General features: G+C 46.9%; 1 protein-coding gene across 2 annotated transcripts in view; it reads left to right on the plus strand.

The window, feature by feature from the left end:
* The first annotated feature begins 4,416 nt into the window (after positions 1–4,416).
* TNFAIP8 (TNF alpha induced protein 8) overlaps positions 4,417–21,915 on the plus strand; it is a 112,050-nt gene continuing 94,551 nt past the window's right edge. The window contains exon 1 of one of the 2 annotated variants that reach the window (XM_026507812.4): positions 4,417–4,565. In XM_026507812.4, coding sequence (XP_026363597.1) covers position 4,565 — 1 coding nt within the window. In that variant the 5' untranslated portion in view covers positions 4,417–4,564. The remainder of the gene's footprint in view (positions 4,566–21,915) is intronic. The other variant, XM_057307129.1, reaches the window with a different exon arrangement.

A 21,915-nucleotide genomic window follows, 5' to 3' on the forward strand; every position in this document is an offset into this window, starting at 1 on the left:
AGCCTTGCTTCAGTGCTTTTAGCCGGCTGGAAAATGTTAGACCTGATGATCTCTTTCTCCACACTTCCCAGAGAACCCTTCTCTCCCCGCCTGGAAAACTCCAGCTCATCCTTTTTGACTTGGTTGGATGGAAGCTTCTTTGTGAAATCTTCCCTGTTCATCCAGGCAATACGAGTCACTCCCACTCTCCGCCCAGAGTATATGTGCATACATTTTTATTGCACATGTCATGCTACCACCTAGTTCTTTGCACTAAAAAAAACACCTTTTTTTTTTTGCTGCTCAGTAAGCACAGTAGAGACTTCAAATGAGAGAGGAGAGGACAGGAGAAACAGGATCAGAAGATTTTTTAAAACTTACAAATGTACCTAAAGTTAGTTCCTACCTTCAGCTGGTAGAAGCAAAAACAGGCATGCACAGAGGTATTTTTGGCAGGCGGCTAGAGTTACAGCTATCTCTATTTCGTGTGATTTATAGGGTGTTGGGGTCTTGTGTCTTGGGTTTTTGGTCTGGGAGGATTCACTAATCCAGATGGAGCTGCAAATATTTAATAATATATTTAGCCACTCACTAATAGACTAGTGATTAGAAGATTCCTAGATGCTAATACTTTTTTTAATGACCCCACATTGGAAATACACAAGAGCTAATTTGAAATGAAGTGATCCAAGTGTTTATTTGCTCAAGTAAGATAGGAAAATTAATAACTTTGCTAACTTTTAAATATTATCACACTGTGAAATATGGTGGAAGAGTAATAATTCTTTAAGACAGTAATGCAAGTTGCCTGAGACTGTAGAGTTCCTCTCCTTCCCCAGCCCACTAAAGTAAGCCCTGAGGTGATGCTCCCTCTGCATTGTTTCTATTAGCAGGTCCTGTGGCCTGTCAGGTCTAGATGGCCCTAGTAAAGTGGGCTGTGGTGAGAGAAGGTGGCAGGGTCCATGGGGAATTTCTAATTTTGCATTATTTTATTTTTAGTATTTTTTAAATATTTGTTTATTTTAGAGCGAGAGTGCATGTAAGTGGGAGGAGGGGCTGAGGACCTCACACTCAGCACGGAGACTGACATGTGGCTCCATCTCATGACCCTGAGATCATGACCTGAGCCGAAACCAAGAGTTGGTCACTTAACCGACTGAGCTTCCCTAAAGTTTTGCAAGGAAAGTATAGAGCTTGAAAGGTTGAGGATAAAAGAGAAGGGAGGAACACTTGGGTGGCTCAGTGGTTAAGCATCTGCCTTTGGCGCCTTCGGCTCAAGTCATGATCCCAGGGTCCTGGGATCGAGTCCCACTAGGCTCTCCACTCAGTAGGGAATCTGCTTCTCCCTCTCCCTCTGTCACTCCCCCTGCTTGTGCTTTCTTTCTCTCTCTCTGTCAAATAAATAAATATTTAAAAAAAAAAGAGCATTGAAGATATATTATAAAACCGTGATAAAGATAGAAGGGGCTCTGGGCAGTGCTATTTAAGGGTGCAGCTGGGAAAAAGGGAGACAGAAGTGAAGCAATGGGGACAGTTCCTGGAGCTGAGTCTGCAGACACCATGACACCCTGGCTGACTCTCACAGCAGTCATGCAGACAGTCGCCTCCTCATATCCCAGACAGCAGAAGCCAGGTCTCCTTAACGCTTCCTGCTTTGTCCTAAGTCAATCCAGCTTTCACAGGGCAGATACACAACAACAGTGCTCAGTTGGCGGTGACAAATATCACTGCCCGTGGGCATTCAGGCAGGAATCATTTCTAATTATTTGGGGGTGGGGAAGGATGGGAGTGTACAAACTCTTAATCCTAATTTAGTTGCGTCACTGCAGACTCAGAAAGTGTTTAGAAAGTAAATACCTTTGTCCCTCCCTCTAATGGGTGGCACCACCAAAGGCTGAGCCTGCCAAACCAGAAACCCTGTGAATCAACCTAGATGACTCTGCTTCCCTCAACCCCCACATCCCATCAGGTTCCAGGGCCTGCATGAGCCATCTCCTTTCCAACCACTTAGTGTAGGCCTTCAGCGTCTGTATTCGTTTCCTTTTACTGTCACAACAAATTACCACCAATATAAGGTTTTGAAACAACAAAATTTATTATTTTATAGTACCGTAGGGCAGAATTCCAGTGTGGGTCTCAACAGGATAAAATCAAAGTGTCACCTCAAGAGCTGAGTTCCCCTCCGTAGGCTCTAAGGGAAGATCCCCTTTCCCCTGCTTAGTTGGGTTATTGGCAGAACTCACTTCCTTGTGGCCGTAGGACTGAGATTCCCACTTTTTGTTGGCGTCCATTTCCAGCTTCTAGAGGCCACCCATTCCTTGGCTTGGGAACTAGGTCCAGTTCCTCTCATATTTTGAATCTCTCTGACCCACTCTTTCACGTTACAGAACTCACATGATTAGATTAGACCCACTCAAATAATCCAGGATAAACTCCCCATCTCATTGTTTTTAAACTTCAGCACATCTGCAAAGTGTTCCAGGGATTAGGGAGTGGACATCCTTCCCGGATTCTTATTCTGCCTACCACAGTATCCCAACCTGTCAGATTTCAGTAACTTCATAAGCAAGTTTCCTGACTCTGGCATTCTCTTTGCTGTTTTCAGATTAAACTTTCTGGAACAACAATTGGCGTGTTTCCCAAGATTAAAATCCTTCTGGCTTTCTACTAACCAGGGGTCAAATTAATGCTCTTTAGCTCCTATAGGAGAAAACAACAACAAAAACACTTGGATTTGGTCCTCTTTTGTTATTTTAGCTTCATTCCAATCTACACTCTACTTTCCCCCAACCCTTCTGAGTACTTGAAAAATGTTGACTGTGCTCATTTCTCCACCTGTAGCTGCTCCTGAAACTCCTATTCCTTCTTCCAAACCCAGCTCAGACCTCACCTCCTCCAGGGAGGCTTCCTGACACTCTTTTCCCCATAGCTATAACCACAGGACAGTGTTTTTTTCTAAACACCACTGAACCTTGTCCATATTCTTATTTGGGGCATTAAACATGAATGTGTTGTGATTTTCTGGTCTACTTCACCTACAAAATGATTAATTATCTCCCAGCCATACTGTGCCACTTCCTGAATGTGTAATTTTGGGCAGGCTATTTTAATTTACTATACCCCCCTTTCCCTTTGTAAAATTAAGGTAGCCTTAGGATCTATATTATAGGCTGTTGTGAGGATTAGAACGGTGACCTGCACGTACTAAGTTTTGCTAGTATTATGAAGAGCGCTCTGCACAGAGCACACCATGAATGTGTGCGGTTTTCACTGTGCTCCCACGAAGGTCAGCACTTTCATGAACCGCTACCCCAGGTGGGGGCTCCTTCGCAGAAGGAAGGCACAGATTCTGTCCCATTCCGGGGGAAAGCTAGCCTCTGCCCCCACAAGCAGGAGCAGTCACAGTGAATTCCACGGAAGTGGCTGAGACCAGACCGGCTTCCCAGGAGCCAATGAGCCTTTAACTGAGAGAGGAAGCCCTGCCATCTCCGCGAATGGCAACCAGGAGTCATGAATGAGTCAGACATCGCTGGGTAGACTTAAGGCTAGTAGAAGCTGGAAGGGGGGGGGGGGGGGGAAGAGAATAAAAAAAAAAGTTAAGAGCAGGTGGGATTTAGGGGCTTACATGGATAGTTCTAATCAATAATAATACCAACAGTCGGTAACAGTCATGCATACCTGTTTCGTGCCAGGCACGGTAAACATGCATGAGCTCATTTAACCGTCTCAATACACTATGAGGCTGTTTATCTCATTTTTCCGACTGAAGAAATAGAGGCCCGAATGTGTCCCTCAAGCCAGTCCTGACCCCTCGCGTCCAGAGGTCCCTTCTTCCAGTCCGGATCCAGCTCCCAGGCCGCTGTCCAGCCCTCTTCTGCCTTCTTCGAAGCACCTGCCGCGTCAACCTAGTGTCAGGCTGGGTTCGCCCAGTCCGGGATACCTGGCTTCTCCTCCCTTCCCCTAAGCCCCTAGGTCCTTCTGCCAGCCCCGCCGCTCCTCCGCTCCCGATCCTTCTACGCCTCTGGGCTCCTCTTCCCCGCCAGCTCTGCCCCGGGACTCCTAGCTCCTCCTCTCAGCTCCGCCCCCGACCTTCTTGCTCCTCGTGGCTCGCCCGCGACAATCTAGCTCCTCCCACATCTCCGCCACTGGGTCCTCCTACCTGTCCCGCTCTGCACTCAGTTTCCGGGCTCCTCCTCTAAGCTCCGCCCCCGACCGTCTAGCCCCGCCTATATCCCCGCCTTGGCCCCCCTCCCAGCCCGCTCTGCCCCCACCCTCCTAGCTCCTCCTCTCAGTTCCTCTGCGGGACTCCTAGCTCCTCGTGGCCACGCCCCTGACCTTTTAGCCCCTCCTCCTGGCCCCGCCCCCGACTCCCTCTCTCCCGCCCTGCCCCGGCCGCTTCGCTCCTCCCCCTGCCTGGTCCGCCCCGCCCCCGGCCGCTGGCTCCTTTTCTCTCGCCGGCCCCTGCCCGCGCTCTGCTGATCCGTCCGCGGAAGCCCGCGAGCGTTCGAGCAGCTTAGGGAACTCCGCGCCCGTCAGATCACCAGGTTCGCCTCTGTGTCCCGGCGCCGCCGCGCCCTCTCTTCCGAGTAAGTAACTCCCAGCGCGCGGGTCTCTCACACACACCCTCTCGGGGCTTCCCGGGTCGCTGGGCTGCAGGCTGCCCCCGGGGGCTCTCTTTCCGCTCCCCCAGACTTTCGGGAGTGAGTGGGTGTGAGTTGGTGCCTGTGAGCTAGTGTGTGTAAGTGTGTGTGCAGGCGCGCACAGCCCGGGAAACTCCCCGAAGTTTTACCCAGTTTTTGCGTCGCGGCGACTGTCTGAGACCTCGGGCTAGCAGCCCCTACAGACTCGGGCGGACCCTTTCCTTCACTTCCACGTCCTCCTATGAGCCCCACTTGCGGTTCCTTCCTTCCTTCTGTGGACGCGGCCCCCGCTATATGTCATGCCGCCTGTTAACAGCTCAGGCTGTCCAAAGGACTGCCCGGGTTATCACGATGCCCCAGATTGCAGACCGAGATGCTGGCCTGAGATTGTAATCCGACCCTGCATTGTAAGACGGGCACACTAGCGGTTTTGCCTCGAGATCGTTTGGTGGAGACTGCCTTTGAAGAAGAAAGTTTTGTGTGTGTGTCCTTGCGCGCGCTCTTGTGATGCTAGAGCCTTAACCTGATGGAGGAACACCTGATGAGCGCCTTGGGACCCAGGGAGGCTGATAGGCATGTTCAAGACTAGGCTGACCAACCAAACTTTGGCACCTAAAGGATGTTTACTGATTCAGTGACACCGTAATGCTAAAGCCAACTGATTTCCTAAAACACAGGAGTAGTTAGAAATAGCGGACCCTGCAGGATGATGGAAGGAAGGGGACTAAGTTGAGAGCCCAGCCTTGCAACAAAATCCTTGAGTTACTTAAGACCGATAATTACATCCCTCTGTAAATTATTTTATGGGGGGCGGGGTGGTCAATACTATCGCAAGGTAGAGTACATTTCTGCATTTAAAAAAAAAGGTTAATTGGTAGCCGCCCTGTACTTGAATCCATCCATAAAATGATTCCCTAGTTGCTGAGGATGTCCATCCACTTCTAATAGCCTCCGAATTCTCCTGTATCTCATTTATTCTTGCTATGTTCTTACTGTGAAAGTAGAGATCCCCATAAAATTTCCCCGCTTCCTTGATAAGAATTCATTTAAGACATGCTTATAGGGAAATGACATGTCGAATAGAAATTTTTCATTGAGGTGTGAGGGTGGCAGAAAGCTATGTGGCTAAAGGAAATCACCAGAACAGAGCAGCCTTTACGTTGCCATTGTACATTGGCATATGAAAGCAAGAGCTGATAAATCACTTTAAGTGCTGCTTATCACAGCAGATATTTTTATCCTGGTTTCAATCCTGTGTTACACAAAAGTGTTTCCACAGTGTTTTAACTAAGGAAACATTATGCTATGAAATGTAAACATATGACTCCATCTCTCTTAAAGGAAAGAAATAATTATCACACTTAATTAAACACCTGGAAACATTTATTGCCACCTTCTAATTAGATCTGTCATGGGGAGTTAAGTCAGCAAGTTATTGCTAATTTTCTAGCTGGTAACACAATTTTGCTTTTTTGTAGATTTTTTGGGTGGCTGCTCCCCTCGGTACACGTTAATTGCCTCCCCCACCCTTGGCGCACCTTTTGAGTTTCTGCCTGTTATTTGAGTAATAGTTTCGGAAAGTGGATACCATCTACCTCCCTGTAAAATGTGAATGCTTTCGATATTGACCGTTCTGTACTCACCGTTTTTGCATGACCAGATGTAGGCCTTGTAAGCCATTATATTCATCTAGTTTATCAGATAATTTAAGAATCATTGAGAAATCACTGCATGTGAGAAGGGTCCCCCAAAAGCGTAGTGATTCTGCACAAGCGGGCCCTGGAATTTTGTTAAGGGAGAGTTTAATCTCTTGTGCCTTTTGGTCTCGCGTGCTTAAATTCAATGAGAAATGGAGTGGCGTGAGCTGGAAAACCTCATCTTCATTGGCCCTTAATTTTCCGTTTCTGACTTTATTGCCAGATACAGTGTTCGTCTTTGTAGCGGGGTGTTGTGAGTACAGTGCCGTTCTGGGTTCCCCACAGAATGGCCGAGAAACTGAGGGTGCGCGTGTCCCCGCCGGAAGAGCGTTTTATGAGGCCTGCTCTCTGCAGTTCTTCGTTCTGTTGAAATTGGAGGAAAGGGTGTGTGGAGAGAAATGATTGCATCCAAACAGCGCTCATTAGGAAATGCCATGTGGAGGAGGGGTGGGTTTCTAGATGGTTTCTGGCTTGGGGAATTTCAGATAGTTGCTCCTCGCCGTTGAGCCTCCACCATGCTGGGCACCATGGAGGTCCTGGAGTTCACAGATCCGTTAATCCTCTTCTGCTTAGGACAGCCTCTCGGAGAGAAGACATTTCCTCCTTGAGTTCATGTGCTCTCAGTCAGGACTGAACTTTGCTGGCGCACCTCTCAGAAGAGTCTGTTCCCCATCCCCTCCATGTTCGCACACATGGAAGGGAGGGAACGTGAGGGAACCTTCGGGAAGCAGGGGAGGATCAGTGATAACAAGTGAGGGCCACCTGTTTTCTCACAGAGAGGGAAGGCAGTGTTCGTGCAACCCCAGTCCTAGGACAACTGACTTGGGCCCTGGGGCCGTGCACAGGGCCAACCTGGGTTAAAAAAAAAAAATGGACCCTTGACCCCCGTTTGGCATTCTCAGTCAGCTCAGCTCTGAGACAGAAGTCGACGGAAGGCACTGTGTGTGGGGCTGGATTAACTTTTATCACCTCGCCCCTCCTCACGCTGCCCACATCCTTCATTTAATACCAAATGCACACAGTAAGAACTCAACAAACACTAAAAAGGAGCTTTTAAACCCCAACCTTTATGTTTCTCTGTGGGTAACAGTTTCCTTTCCGCTCTCCTGTCCCTGGTTTTGATGACTCTGGCCCTGGAGTCTGAGTTGACTGCGGTTTCTGAACTTCTGTCTGCAAGTGGTGCTTAACAACAGATGAAATGGATGATTGTTTGAGGGTTAAAAAAAAAAAAATTCAGCGAACCTTGTTGCAAAACAAATGGGGTCAAATAGTAGTAGCCAGTGGACATTAGTATGTGTTTGACATTTCCGAGTAAAAGGAGGAAATGAGCTACAAGTGGAGGGTAGATAATTCTAGAAACAAGAGGCATCCAGGCACCTGAGAAACCATATGGCCTATGAGTCTAAGACCATAACGTCCACTGTTACACAAATCTGGAGGTGTGTCCCCTCAGCCAGCTTGCGGGCGGGGAGCACCGTTCATTCACATGGGAGGCATTTATTAAGCTCCTCCTGTGTGCACAGCACCCCATAACCCTCTCGTGTTCACAGGAGGGCTGGCAAATTGCAGGAAAATGTTGGTAAGAACGGGCCCCTGCAGGTAAGTTGACGGTGGCAAAAATGGGTTTAGAATTCTTCTGTTTCACAAAGGGAAGTAAAGGCACTTCCTTAGGATAGAAGAACCATTTTCAAAATAATAAGAAACTGAAATAAGCACCTTTCTTCTGATGTCCATTTCAAATAGCCAGGGGTATAATTGCAATCAGCCCAGTTCCAGAGGACATTGTTTCCTTGGCCTTTCATGCCGAGCGGAGAAGTTACCTGAGAAACTTGTTTTAAAACATCACAGGCTCTGCTACAATCAAGTAATGTCCACCCATCCTTTTAGAGAGCCATTGCTTTTTCTCTAGAGGCAAGTATTTACGGTTCAGAACCAAGGTCGTGGGGGTTCAGAGCTAGCCGCAAAGCTGGATGGGCATGGACAAGTTTGTTTTCCTGGGGTGTGCTTTTTTTTATCTAGAACAGGAGAGGTGATGGACTGACGTGGGGATGTTTCTCTCAAGGTGCCTGGGGGCCAGGCATACAGGGATCTGCCCCACCACAAAGGAAAACAAAAAAGGATGAGCAATCACAGGAATGGGCCTCTGCTCAAGTACCCCAAGCTGACTTATAAACACATTGAGGTTTGTTTCTTTAATAACAGAGAATGGAATTAAATCCAAAATTCCACTTGTAGTTTCCGTAAACAATGGGAACAAGGATGACTTCTCGGCTAGTCACAACGTGGTTGGTTCACATGACTCTGCAGGCCTTTCCCATCTCAGCCACACTGGCTGTGTGACTTTGGACAATCCACCCAAGCTCTCTGAGCCTGTGTCTCCACCTCAAAACTGGGGATCGTATTTCCATCATGGGTTTTGTGGTGTGCATTAGAGCAGAATGTCCCTGTCCTGGTGTCCAGTGTGAGGAACGCACTCAGCAAAGGGTGGGCTTTTCTGCATTGGCCAGATTGGGCTCATTTCAAGAGGACGGTGTTTCTACTGGGTCTGAGTGGAGGGGAGAGGAAGAGGCATAACTCGTACCACATGTGTTTTTAGCATGAACTTTCTTTTTTCCCTGTCATGATGCCAGAGGAGCCCAGAGAATGGGGTGAATATAGCACAATTTCAATGATTCCCAGCTGCAGGGTCATGTGATTATGGAGGGAAATCTTGCTGCTGCTGCTGCTGCTGCTGCTGCTGCTGGAGAGAAATGAGCCAGAGCAGGGCATCTGGGTTTTGTGTGTCTGAGCCCGAGAAGAGCCACAGCATCTTGGGAGCCTCCCTGTGCATGAGGAAGCTTTTCTCCCTTCTTTCCTTCCTTCCTTCCTTCCTTCCTTCCTTCCTTCCTTCCTTCCTTCCTGGAGAGAGAGAGAATGCAGGGGCAGGGGGCTGGGCAGAGGGAGAGGGAGGGAGAGAATCTTAGTTAGGCTCCACACCCAGCATGCAGCCCAACCAGAGGGCTCCATCTCACGACCCTGATATGACCTGAGCTGAAATCAAGAGTCTGGACGCTCAACTGACGGAGCCACCCAGGTGCCCCAAGAGGGAAGCTTTTAAGAAACCTGTTACAGTTAAGATGTGAGCAGTGGGTTGACCTTTAACCTCCGCAGGCCCTTGTTTAAAACAGGTATGTGTCAGCTGTCCTCGGTGTCACAAAGGGAAAAGGGACCGGGGCTGGCACATCCTCAGGTGAAGTGGTGAGATTTCCAGAGGGCAACAATGCATCTTCACGGTTGTCTGTTAGGCACACCTCTCTCTCTCTCTTCTCTCTATCTCCAGGGCATGCAGTACCGTCATGTATATTTGAAATGAGCCAACCGTCTCCGCATCTGACCATTAAAAAAAGAAAAAGTTTCTTGCAATATAACTGTTAACAAAAATACCAAAATGAAGGAAGGAGGCAAGGGTTGTGATGTGTGTTTGTGAAGACCTGTCTTCATCCTTCCCTACCCCAAGCCCTTGAGCTGATTGTTTTCAGGCTCTTTCACACACACACACACACACACACACACACACACAGACAAAGGAATTCTGCAGAAACGCCAGTCTTCTGAGAAAATCTGCAGACGCCAGATTGCAGAGTTCAAACAATTTTTGACGATCCAAACCTTTAAGGAATAAGTCTCCCACTCAGTTCCACCACTCAGTGATCAGGAAATAAATCCTTTGTGTTTCTTTCTTCTCTCTCTCTCTTTTTAAAAGATTTTATTTATTTATTTGAGAGAGAGAGAACACAGAGGGAGAGGGAGAAGCAGACCCCCCACTGAGCAGAGAGCCCAGGACCCTGGAATCATGACTTGAGCCAAAGGCAGATGCTTGACTGACTGAGCCACCCAGGCGCCCCTCTTCTCTCTTTAAGAAGATGAGGTAGTTTTCTGGAAAAGACTGGTGTTTGATTCCATGGTATCACCACCCAAGGGCAGAGCAGTCCTGACTCAGGGTTGGAATCCCTTGTGCCTGGGTGAAGGGACAGGCTCCCAGGAGCTCACAGAGTGTACCTGGCGCAGGTGAGCGGGCTCAGACCTCCCCTCTGTGTGGCGCTGAGCCATTTTGCTCCACTGAGCCATTTTGCTCCTTTGCTCTTCTGGCCTGGAAGGCTCAGGCTGCTATGACTTGCCAGGGTCAGACACCGTGTGTCCATGGGGAGCCTTCTGAGGAAGCAGGGGCTCTGGGGGTCCCTGCCCTGTGTGCCCCAAGTGGGATGGTTTGAACACACGAGTATCTGGGCAGCCACAAAGGTGATAGACCAAATGAAGCTTTGAACTTCTCCAGCGAGCTGCAGTAGTGCGGGGCCCATCAGGGCCAGAGCTCCCACCTGACTGCAAGTCACAATCCCCTGGGACCCTCCATACCAAAGGTGCAGATTCCTGGGCTCCAATTGGTTAGCTGGGCCTGGGACTCTGTATTTCTGACACCCCCCTCCCCCCCCCCCCCCCCGTTGACTGATGCATAGTAAATTCTAGACCCCTAGCCTGGGAGACCAGTTTTAATGTCTTGTTCTGTAAAGAAGTCTATTCAGACAGCAGATTACCTGTAGGGTTGTTTTTTGTTTGTTTTTGTTGGGGGGGGTGTGTGGTTTTGGCAGTGGAAAGAGCAAATCTCTTGAAAGTACAGAGCAGTTTTAAAAGTTTAAAGAAGATTAAAGTGAACTTGCACAAAATGAACACCTGTGTACGTATCCAAAGAAAATACAAAGTGGTTTTTCTAGTAGGTCCCCACCAGGTTGAGAAATGTTGACCAACGATGAGGTCAGAAACGAAAAAATAACCAAAACCAACAGTGGTGTCCCAAGAATAGATCCAGGAATTGAGAGCCGTGAAGCAGGGACCCTGGGGAATCTGCTCAGGGTTCGTTAGTTAAAAATCTAGATTACCAGTCACTGGCTATGCTGACGTCATCCAGCCAACTGGTGGCCATCTCCTGTGACTTTGTAGATCACTCTTGGGATGGGCGCCCCTTTTCAACAATGGCAGATGATGAGAGGAGCTCCAGGCCCCAGATTCAGTCACCAAGTGGCCAGTGAGACCTACCCTAGGTCCCCTTCCCTGTCCTGAGGTCCGGGCACCTCCAGGGCTGTCCTGTTCTTGGCGTGCCCCTCTCATTTCAAAATGGTGGGCAATGGCAAGGTGGAGAACACAGTTTCTTTCTTTGAAGCCACCTTGCTGTAACTTCCTCCACTTCTTCCTCTTCCTCCCCCTTCTTCTTTTTTTAAATTCTTTTTTTTTTTTTTTTTTTTTTTTTGCTTGTTGAGTTGGACCGGTCCTCGACACTTTCTTCCCTATTTCTGAATTCAGGTCACTTCTCAATTTATCATGCTAGTAAGAGCCATGGAGTAGATTAAAGGTCTGCTTCTGATGATGCATAATAGTCATTTTAGTAGAGCTTCTGTCTTTCCCTGAAGTTAAGTTTAAATATTTGATCAGGGACCAGCAAGGATGAGCAGGGACTACTCTGAGTCATGCTTGAGCCCCCCTCTCTAGGCAGCTGTCCTGCGGCACACCGGTGGGGGAGGTGGGGGGGGGGCTTCGAGCCTTGCAGTTTGGGAGAGGGGGCAGTTGTAGGAGGTTGGGCAGTGGCTTGCGGAGACGGGCGGCAGGAGCACACCCGGACTCTGAGCTCCCTCCAGGCACATCTACCCCAAATTTATCTTCCATCCCTCTGTTCTAAGTTCTGTTCCCTTTTATGGTTGCCCTTAGGGTTTGTATGTTCCTGGTAATAAATAGTATGCTATATTACCGTATTGCTTTGCTTAGGCTGCTGTAAGAAAATGCCAGGCTGGACAGCTTTAACAGCGGATCTGTATTTCTCCCAACTCTGGAGGCTGGAAGGCCAAGATCAAGGAGTCAGCAAGTTTGGTGTCTCCTGAGGCCTCTCTCTGTGGCTTCCAAATGACTGCATTCTATTATTTCCTCCCTTGGCCTTTTCTCTGTGTGGGCATCCCTGGGGTTTCTCTCTCTTTATGTAAGAACACCGGCCGTGTCATATTAGGGCCCACCCTTGTGATCTCATTTCACCATAATTATCTCTCTGAAGGGCATATCTCTGAATACAGTCACATTGGGGGTTGGGTCTTCCAAATATGACTTTGTTGGGGGACAGAATTCTCTCTGTAACAGTCACCTTTGTGAAGGGTATTACAAATGATAGTTTTTGTGTTAGCGTTGTACAATTTCCATGTACTATGTAGAGTGTTCACAAGTCACGGTTATTACTTTTCACTTTAAACAACTATCTTTTGAAAAAATTAAAACATGAGAAAAGAGCTTTTTTTCTGTTTATCTACTTATTTACTATGTTTGGGGTTCTTCATTCTTTAGCATAGACCCATTTCCATCAGGGTGTTTTCTTGTCTCTCAGCCTGAAGAACTTCCTTTATTAATTCTTCTAGCTCAGATCTGATGGCAGCAAACGCTCTCAACTTCCTCTGTGCGGGGCCTTTCATGTCTGTGTGTTCAATTTCCTTCTTATGAGGACACCAGTCATGTTGTCTTAGGGCTTTCCCGAACGACCTCATTTTAGTTGAATCATGTCTTTGAAGATCTTATCTCCAAATACAGTCCTGTTTTGAGGTCTTGGGGGCTTGGGCTTCAACATTTGAATTTTGGAGGGGGACACAATGTAGGCCGTAAAATCAGGTTGCTTTAGGCAGCACGTAAGAGAATGCTCAACTAACAGGTATGAGCAGTAAAGTCATTAAATTATCTTTCGTGAAGGGCAGTCTGCGGTTGGTCCAATGCAAGGTTGATCCAGTGGCCCAAACAGTATCACCAGGGACCAGGTTCTTTCTGTTCCTTCTGCTCTGCCATCGTTAGCATGTTACCTTTTCTTTGGCAGACTTCCTGCCTCATGGGCGGAAAAGGGCGTCCTCAGCACCAGGTATCACACACTGCCCCCAGCCTCGTGCAAAGGCATGAAGTGTGTGTGTATATGGAGGGGAGAGGTAGGGCACAGAGAGGGCAATGATGAATCCATTCTCCTGCAGTGTCCATCTCTTTCTTTCTTTCTTTTTTTTTTTAAGATTTTATTTATTTACTCGACAGAGAGAGACAGCCAGCGAGAGAGGGAAAACAAGCAGGGGGAGTGGGAGAGGAAGAAGCAGGCTCCCAGCGGAGGAGCCTGATGTGGGGCTCGATCCCAGAACGCCGGGATCACGCCCTGAGCCGAAGGCAGAGGCTTCACCGCTGTGCCACCCAGGCGCCCCAGTGTCCATCTCTTTCTATCCGGAGGTAGAATCTTTCCTGAAGTCCCTTCAGGCCTCACGGGGCACAACTGAGTCACAGCTACAAGAGAAACTGTGAAAGTGAGTAACAGTCATTAGGGGAAAACTCTACTGTGAGAGGTTGGCTGTGCCAATAAGAAGAAGGGAGAGGTCCTGACGAGTGGGCACATAGCACCTGCACTGTCCCCAGACTCCCACGCTCTAGAAAATGTGTAGTCAAGGCCGTCACTATTCCTGAGAATGATAAAACCAGGTTTTGTTGGAATTAAAACTAACCACCCATGATGAGGAGTTGGGAGAAAAACAGAAAATGTGGGAGGTGTTGAAAACCACCTATACGTAATTACTCCTAGTAGTGACTTTTTAATGCGAAGGGCCATGGATTTAGAAAAATAGCACAACTTACTTTGGAGACAGCATCCTACATTCAAACATGGAAGATGTCCATCAAATAAGGAGTTCTTCATGTTTCTATAATAGCAATAATGACACGCATTTATGGAGTACTCACAGTGGATCGAGCACCGTGCTGATTATTTCAGCTTCAAAGCCTATGTATGAGAAGGGTGTGAGTGTTAATCCGCGTTTACAGATGAGGAATTGAGGTTTGGGGAGGTTAAGTAAGCCCACAGGTGCCTGGCCGCTCTGGGAGTCACACGGCAGAAGTTCTCCCGTCCCCCCTTACGCGTGCTCTGAGCTGCTACAGGGCATTACCCCTCTATAAACCTGGTACGAACTCCCTCAATTTTGGTGGACTCTCATAGGCTGTTCCCTCTCCAGCCAGCCACTGTCCACTTCATGGACAAAAGTCCTAGGATTATTTCCGATGTCATTCACCTTTCAAAGGTGGGAGGGTGGACGTCAAAACCCAGGGAACTGAACTTTTCCAGTTGAGAGGATAACTCTGATGTCCTATTTTGTAAAGGGAAAAAGGTGGACAGGTTTCTTAACCCAGAGAAATGTATCTTTCGTCACTGACTCATGCTACAGAGCACTAGTCTAAGTGATGGCAAATGGGTCCTCTGGTTTATAGAATCCTTGTGGGAGGCACGTTTTCTTTTTTTTTTTTTTTTTAAGATTTTATTTATTTATTAGAGATAGAGACAGCCAGCGAGAGAGGGAACACAAGCAGGGGGAGTGGGAGAGGAAGAAGCAGGCTCATAGCGGCGGAGCCTGACGTGGGGCTCGATCCCATAACGCTGGGATCACGCCCTGAGCCGAAGGCAGATGCTTAACCGCTGTGCCACCCAGGCGCCCGAGGCACGTTTTCTAAGAGTGGGGACAGATTCTTCACAGTCACTATGCAGAGATTGCCCCTCCCCCAGAAGACCTGGGCAGTTGGGGGTCGGCCATAGGAGATGCATGGCTCCGTGTGTGTCTCGTCCGGTGGCTTTGCAACCCACTGCTCCAACGTCACGTCCCCACAGCTCAGAACCAGGGCCAACCCCGGGAGCCTGTATTGCTTCACTTAGTTTCCTGAACTCACGTTGCTAAAGCTGTAACAACACCTTGGGTGTGACAGTTTGGTTAGACTTGAGGATTGCTAAAGTTTGGAGGGGAAAGTTCTGTTCATTCTCTCTCTTAATCCCCTGTTGCTAATAGCTTGCATGGGGGGCCGAGTAAAGGGTGTACCTTCCTTGTCTAATTCTGGGAACTCGAAACAGGTAGGTTGATGCTATAACTTTGAGGCAAGTTGAAGGCTCTCACGCCCGTAAGAACCCCATATCCAGCAGCTTTTGGCAATTTCCGTAGGCACCAGAGGACATTTTGCATTGAGATTGCCATTGGCATATTTCGGAGCCCACCATTTGCTGTAAGCTTTAGGAAATTATTGGAAGTGTTATAAGACAAATTTTAATCAAAACATTATAGATGCAGTCATTTTTCTTAAACATGAAAAGTGCATTGAAACAGAAGGCCTTCATCAGACACCTGCTCCCCGTTGGTCTACTGCTGGGCCCTTTCCCCTCTACACTTTGTGATCCCCTCCAGCAGTTGGCTCTTTCTGTGTTGACACGCCTAGATTTTCCTAATGCTTTTTTTTTAACCTTTTTATTATAAAATGAAACATAATTACCAAAGCCCACACAAAGCAAATACATACTTTAGTGACTTACTGTAAGACAAACACTCATATAACCATACCTCCAGAAAGAAAGAACATTTGGCCAGCCACTCCACAAAGGGCCTTCACATACCCAGCCCTGGTCATATTCTCCTCTGTCCCTCCAAAAGCAAATGCCATCCTGACTTTTATAGTAATCATGTCCTTGCACCTCTTTATGGTTTTATCACCCAAAAGAGCAGCCTGACCCATGATAGTCGAGATAGTTCAGGCTTGCTCATTTTTTAAAAACCTTGATGTGTCTTTTAGATCTCTTTGAATCTACAGGTTCCTTTAACATCCTCCCCCATTTAAAAAAAAATATCTATTTTTTGTTTGTTTTTTTGTTGAAGGACCTGGGCTGTTTGATCTGTAGAGTTTCCCACGGTGTTGATAACAAGATGTGCGCTCATGGTGAAGTTCAGCTTGGGCCTTTGCTGTGTGTTTCCAGCATCTGGGTCCAGAGGCTTGATCAGACTCAGGTTTGATCCCTTTGGCAAGGTGGCAGGTGCCGTTGGATTCTTTCACGGGAGGCAGAAGATGTCTGCTTCTCCCACTGTTTTTTGTTCTTTGCAGCTGTTGATCCTCGCTGTCTGGATCTATCAGTTCACTGGGGATTGCACACTCATATATTCTAATTGCACCATTTTGATTTCATTTCTCAGCTGCCATCATCTTATCAGGATAGACTCCCCTTCAAACTATGATTCAGTTACCCAGTGGTACAGTTCACGTAGAAAAACCGGAGTGAATGTTTGGTTCTTTCCTTTGATTTACCCACTTTTGAAGAATTGGTTTCGTGTCATTTTCCAAAAGTGACCAGTTAGGTGTGTTTTTTTAAATTTTTTATTGTTATGATCATGAAATTAAATATATCTGATGGGTTGCAATCCACTGAAATTTTAACTTTTACCAAGACTCAGATCGTCCCATCTTTCACCAGAGGGATCTTTTTCTTGTTGGCTCCTTAGTCTTTCTGACATGACCTTGGTAATCTTTGATAGCTTCCCTGCTACTTGGTATGTTAAGGTTATCCAGGCTTGTCTTGTACGTTTCCTGCCTAGACCTGGAATCAGCCGTTTCTTCAAGAGTCCCTGCTTGTCTGTTCGTTTTTTTTTTTTTTTTTAAAGATTTTATTTATTTATTCGACAGAGATAGAGACAGCCAGCGAGAGAGGGAACACAAGCAGGGGGAGTGGGAGAGGAAGAAGCAGGCTCCTAGTGGAGGAGCCCGATGTGGGACTCGATCCCATAACGCCGGAATCACGCCCTGAGCTGAAGGCAGACGCTTAACCGCTGTGCCACCCAGGCGCCCCTGTTCGTTTGTTTTTAATGAGAAATGATATTTCAGGACCATAACCCAGGCACTAGGGATGCTCATTCACTGGAGTGGTCATTGTTTTTAAGTCTTTTTACTGGCCAGAACTGGGAAAACACACACATAGCCATATATACATCTACATACAAGCATATATATACATATATAAAAATAAAATGTACTGTGAGTTCATAATGATATTTCCAAGGCAAGTTCAAGATTGCAGGTTTTTGTTTAACCTCTTCTTTATTACATTTGTATTTTCTTTCTTAGAGACTTAGAATCCTGGTTTTTTAGTCACAGGAGAGATAGAATGTCATAATTACCCATCTGAGTGTCCTGCATTATACATAAGCCATCTCCAGATAATCAGTTTTGATTGCTGAAACAGTAAAAATAATGTCTTTGGCATACACCCTACTCATTCTTCTCCAGTTTTTTTTTTTAATGGTTGTACTTTATCCACACTGTCAGATCCTATAGGCATTATATATTAAAATATCTCCCTTTTAATGCTCATTTAGTCTTATTCCTGCTATGTATGTCTTGCTTATTATCATTTCTCATATCAGTGTCTCTAGACATTTTGGCTATAGCTCTTTCTCTGATAGATTCCTTGGGTAATTCCCTGATTTTTTTGTTTGTTTCCCTAATTTCTTTTTTCCCCTAATCTTTTAAAAGATTTTATTTTTAAGTAACCTCTACACCCAACGTGGGGCTTGAACTCACAACGAGACTGAGTTGCACGCTCCAGGGACTGAGCCAGCCGCGTTCCCCACCCCCTAATTTCGTGATAGCCCGTTGTGACCTTTATATTAATGTCCTTGGCCCATATTTCCTTTTCTTAAGAATCTCAATACGTCACTCCATTTTCTTCTGATCACGTATTTTTTGTCAAGATTCTGATGATGATCATTTAATTTTCTTTCCCTTTGTATGACCTATTCTTTCAGCACTTGAGAGCCTCAGCTGTATGCCTATTCCCTTCCATTGACTATCTACCTACTCTTCCAATACAATGATTAGTGAGCTAAAATGTTACCAAATCCAAGTTTGTGACTTGGCCAGCCCTGGTGCCAAATAATCGCTCTCTCCTGTTAACTCAAAATAAGCCACTTATTCTGAGTAAGTATAGCTTCTTATCTTTGTAACCTCAGCTGTACCTTGTAAAGTGCACAGAGTTAGCGCTAAATATATACTTGTTTATGAAATAAACGTTGGGGAAGGATGTGGGTTTTTTCCCTTCCTTTTTAGCCTGTCAGGGACTGCCCCGCCCCTTCGGCTCTGGTCCTCCAATCAGGTGCGGCTTGGCTCGCCCCGCGCACTGAGGCAGGCTCCACCCCCAGCAGCAGGTGTGGGGCTGCAGTGCCCCATGGGCTCTGGATTGTTCTTGTGGACACAGGGTCAGGTTGTCAGGCCATGTTCTCACGTTACCAGCACCCTGGGAACCCCTGGCTCCCAGAGGGTCCGGCCCCACACGGAATGCCACGGTGGCCCCATGCCTGCTTGCACTCCCCGTTGACCGTACCTTGACCTCTTCTTGTGGGTTTTAAGTCTCAGGCCCCTGGCACGTGGGCCCAGACCCTAGCCTCTCATGGGACTAGAGCTGCCACCTGTCCTTTCCTGTCTTGGCTCACCTTTCTGCTCGTCACTTCTTGGCTGCCAGAACCCACGGCAGGACCACAGAATGGATGCTTTTGGTTCAACACGCGCACTATGTTTAGTTTGTAAAAATGAGATGCCAGTGAGTGGGGCATGGATGCCAGTTTGGCCAAAGCCTCTACTGCTTGCTGCTGAATCAGCCTGTTCTGTCACACATTTCATTCATCTGCCTGCCTCCTGTGGACAGCATGTTTGGAACCTCTACCTTCTGCTATCTCATACCTCTCAGAGCATTTGCCATTGGGCATCACCCATGGGCTGTCCACTTCTATGCCTGGCCGGCACTAGCCCAGCAACATCCTTACCCTGGCTCTTTTCCTTAGGCCGCGGACTGTGGAACTTGCAGAATTTTGTTCCCCTTTCTCCTGAACAACTCAGTGCCACGCAATTAACAGAAAAAAAAATTGTAATACGTAGCTTTTACAAATATTCACCCTACAAAAGCAACAATAAGAAGATTCCAGAAAGGGGCGCCTGGGTGGCTCAGTCGGTTAAGCGTCTGCCTTTGGCTCAGGTCATGCTCCCACGGTCGTGGGATTGAGCCCTGCATCCACTCCTTTCTGAGGGGGGGTCTGCTTCTCCCTCTCCCTCTGCCTGCTGCTCCCCCTGCTTGTGCACGCTCTCTCTCTCTCTCTCTCAAATAAATAAATAAAATCTTAGGGGAAAAAAAGAAGATTCCAGAAGTAACGGAATAGTGGCTCTTCTCCAACAGATGTGAACAGTGACGTGATCTCAGGTATCCAGAAGGATTGAAACCCCATAGCCTGGAGCACATCAGAGAAATCTCACTGGCACCAGTGAGTCAGTGATATGGAAAAACTGCCCATGATGTGCAAAATTACTCTGGTTGCCCCACTTTTCTGTTCTTGGTCAGTGGCCCTGAGGAGAGGAACTGCACTCAGGTTCTGCAGTCCCGTGGCTGACCTGCCCTCGTGAGGTTTTCCCCAGATGTAGCATTTCAGGCATCGATCAAAACAGTCATGGGAATGAATCTTTGCTCCTAGGAGTTTCCATGGATGGCTATGGACTTGTGTGAAAACGTAAGCATTTTCCATTCTGCTTTTATTAAATCAGCAGAAACCATACTAAAGACTTATTCTTCTTTTCCGGCTCCTAGGCAGTTGCATTTTTGCCTTTTGCCTCTGGTTGGCCCACATGGGAACCAGCTAGGGTGGGAGAGGCTCCGGATTTACCAAGCGCTTACTATATGCCGGGCATTATGCTAAGCTTTTAGGTACATTGCCAAGTCCTAGGTTCTGTCATTATCATACCCATTTTAAAAACGAGGAAACTGAGACCGCAAGAGTCACAGTCGTTACCCAAGTCAAAAGCAAAGCTGATATTTAAATCTATTGGTTCTTAACCACATCGCTCTACTTCCTTTTGCAAAAACACAGATTTTTACCTCGCTGGTTTGCAGGTGCTTGCTGTAAGTGACAGAGCTGGGCTTCAAGGATCGGAAGGTGGAGCCGGCCGCTCTGTGACATTTAGATCTTGAACAGACTTTTCTCGGAGCTATTGGAGATCCCTGATTTAGACTCTGTAGCATCAGTGGGAGGGGAGTAATACAAATATGGGTCTAGAGTCTCATGGCCTTGTGTTGCCCCAGGTTTGAAAATCCGTTGTTGGGGCACCTGGGTGGCTCAGACAGTTAGGCATCTGCCTTCGGCTCAGGTCATGATCCCAGGCCTTCTCCCTCTCTGTGCCGCTCCCCCTGCTTGTATTCTCTCTCTGTCGGAAAAGAAAATCTTTAAAAAGAAAAAAAAGAAAATCCGTTGTTGAGAGCTGTTTCAAGTGTTACAAGTCAGCAGTGTTACTAGCACTTACTTGTTAACACCTCAACAGGAGACAGGAGACCGAGGTGAAACCCAAATGTGTCAATTCTGAAACTTGTTAGACATTCTAGTAGTGAATTCGGTGGAGAAGGAAGTTAAAATGATTTAAAAATAACGTTGTTGGATTTCTTACTAAGTGTGCCGTCTCTCTATATGTACATGTTCTCAGAATGTTCTTTTTTTTTTTTTTTTAATTTCCTCAGGATGACCATGTATGGCCACTTAGGTTGCGCACTGCACAACTGTGGGGGACACCATCCACAAAGATTATAATTTAAATGGTGCTTCTGAAGCTGGGTCGTGCAAGATCAGCAAACCTTATTTCATACACCTGTTTGGTTTTTTTTTTTTTTTGAATTTTTAATTGAAGTATAGTTGGCATATATATTATGTTAGTTTTAGGTGTACAATATAATGATTTGGCAAATATATACATTACAGAATGCTTACCATGATAAGTGGAGTCACCATCTGTCACTGTACAAAATTATTACAATTTTATTGACTATATTCCCTCTGCTGTGCTGTTCATCCTTGTGGCTTATTTACTTTTATAACTACAAGTGTTTGTACCTCTTACTGCCCTTCACCTGTTTTGCCTATTTTCCTACTTTCTCCCTCCCCCCCCCCCTTTTTTTAAGCATCATTCTTTCTACCCAGGGGAATAGCATAGACAAATTTTGCTTCCATGGTCTTTTTGAAGTAATTAAGAAGAGCATGCAGATTTACTAAATACTGGAAAAAGCTCTGGACAGTGCTTGGAGGGTGGGCTGTGGAGTGACTGGCCGTGTGATCTCGCTGGGATATAAACCTCTGGGTTAGAACTGCCACATCTAAGAAATAGAAGGTGTGGACTCCGTAATCTCGAACCAGCCCCTCCCCACCCCCAGCTCTGAAATGCTATGATTCTTGCTGTCACCTGCACTTCTCATTGTCATTTGAAGCCTGTCAGCCAGTTAGACTGAAGCTCCTGGTAGACCAAGAAGGGGAGAGCCCTGGGACCCTCTAGAAGGAACACTGTCCTGCCCCAGTGTGGAATGAAGAATTCTGCACGAGGGGGCTCAGGCTCGGAAGGCAGGACTCTGGCCCTGAGTCTTTCCAGAAGGCTCCAGGGCTCCAAAACGTCCTAAGATACTCCTGCGAGTGAATTTATTTTTAGATTATCTTTATGTTCCCCTTCATTGCTAAGATAAGCAATTGTTAACTGCATTAACATATGAGGAAATAGACTGAATTATGTCTTACACGAGAGAGCCCATCTGTATCCAAGACGCTGATACAGCTAACCACAAGTGAATTCATTCTGGGACAAAAAGAGTTCATTACAGTGTTGATTTTAAAAAGGGGGGGGAACCTCTAAGCAACTTAAGTATATGCATCAACTGCTAATACATATTACGGTACTTCCTTGAGCTGAAACGT

Source organism: Ursus arctos, unplaced genomic scaffold (assembly GCF_023065955.2).
Source record: "Ursus arctos isolate Adak ecotype North America unplaced genomic scaffold, UrsArc2.0 scaffold_5, whole genome shotgun sequence".
NCBI lineage: Eukaryota > Metazoa > Chordata > Mammalia > Carnivora > Ursidae > Ursus > Ursus arctos.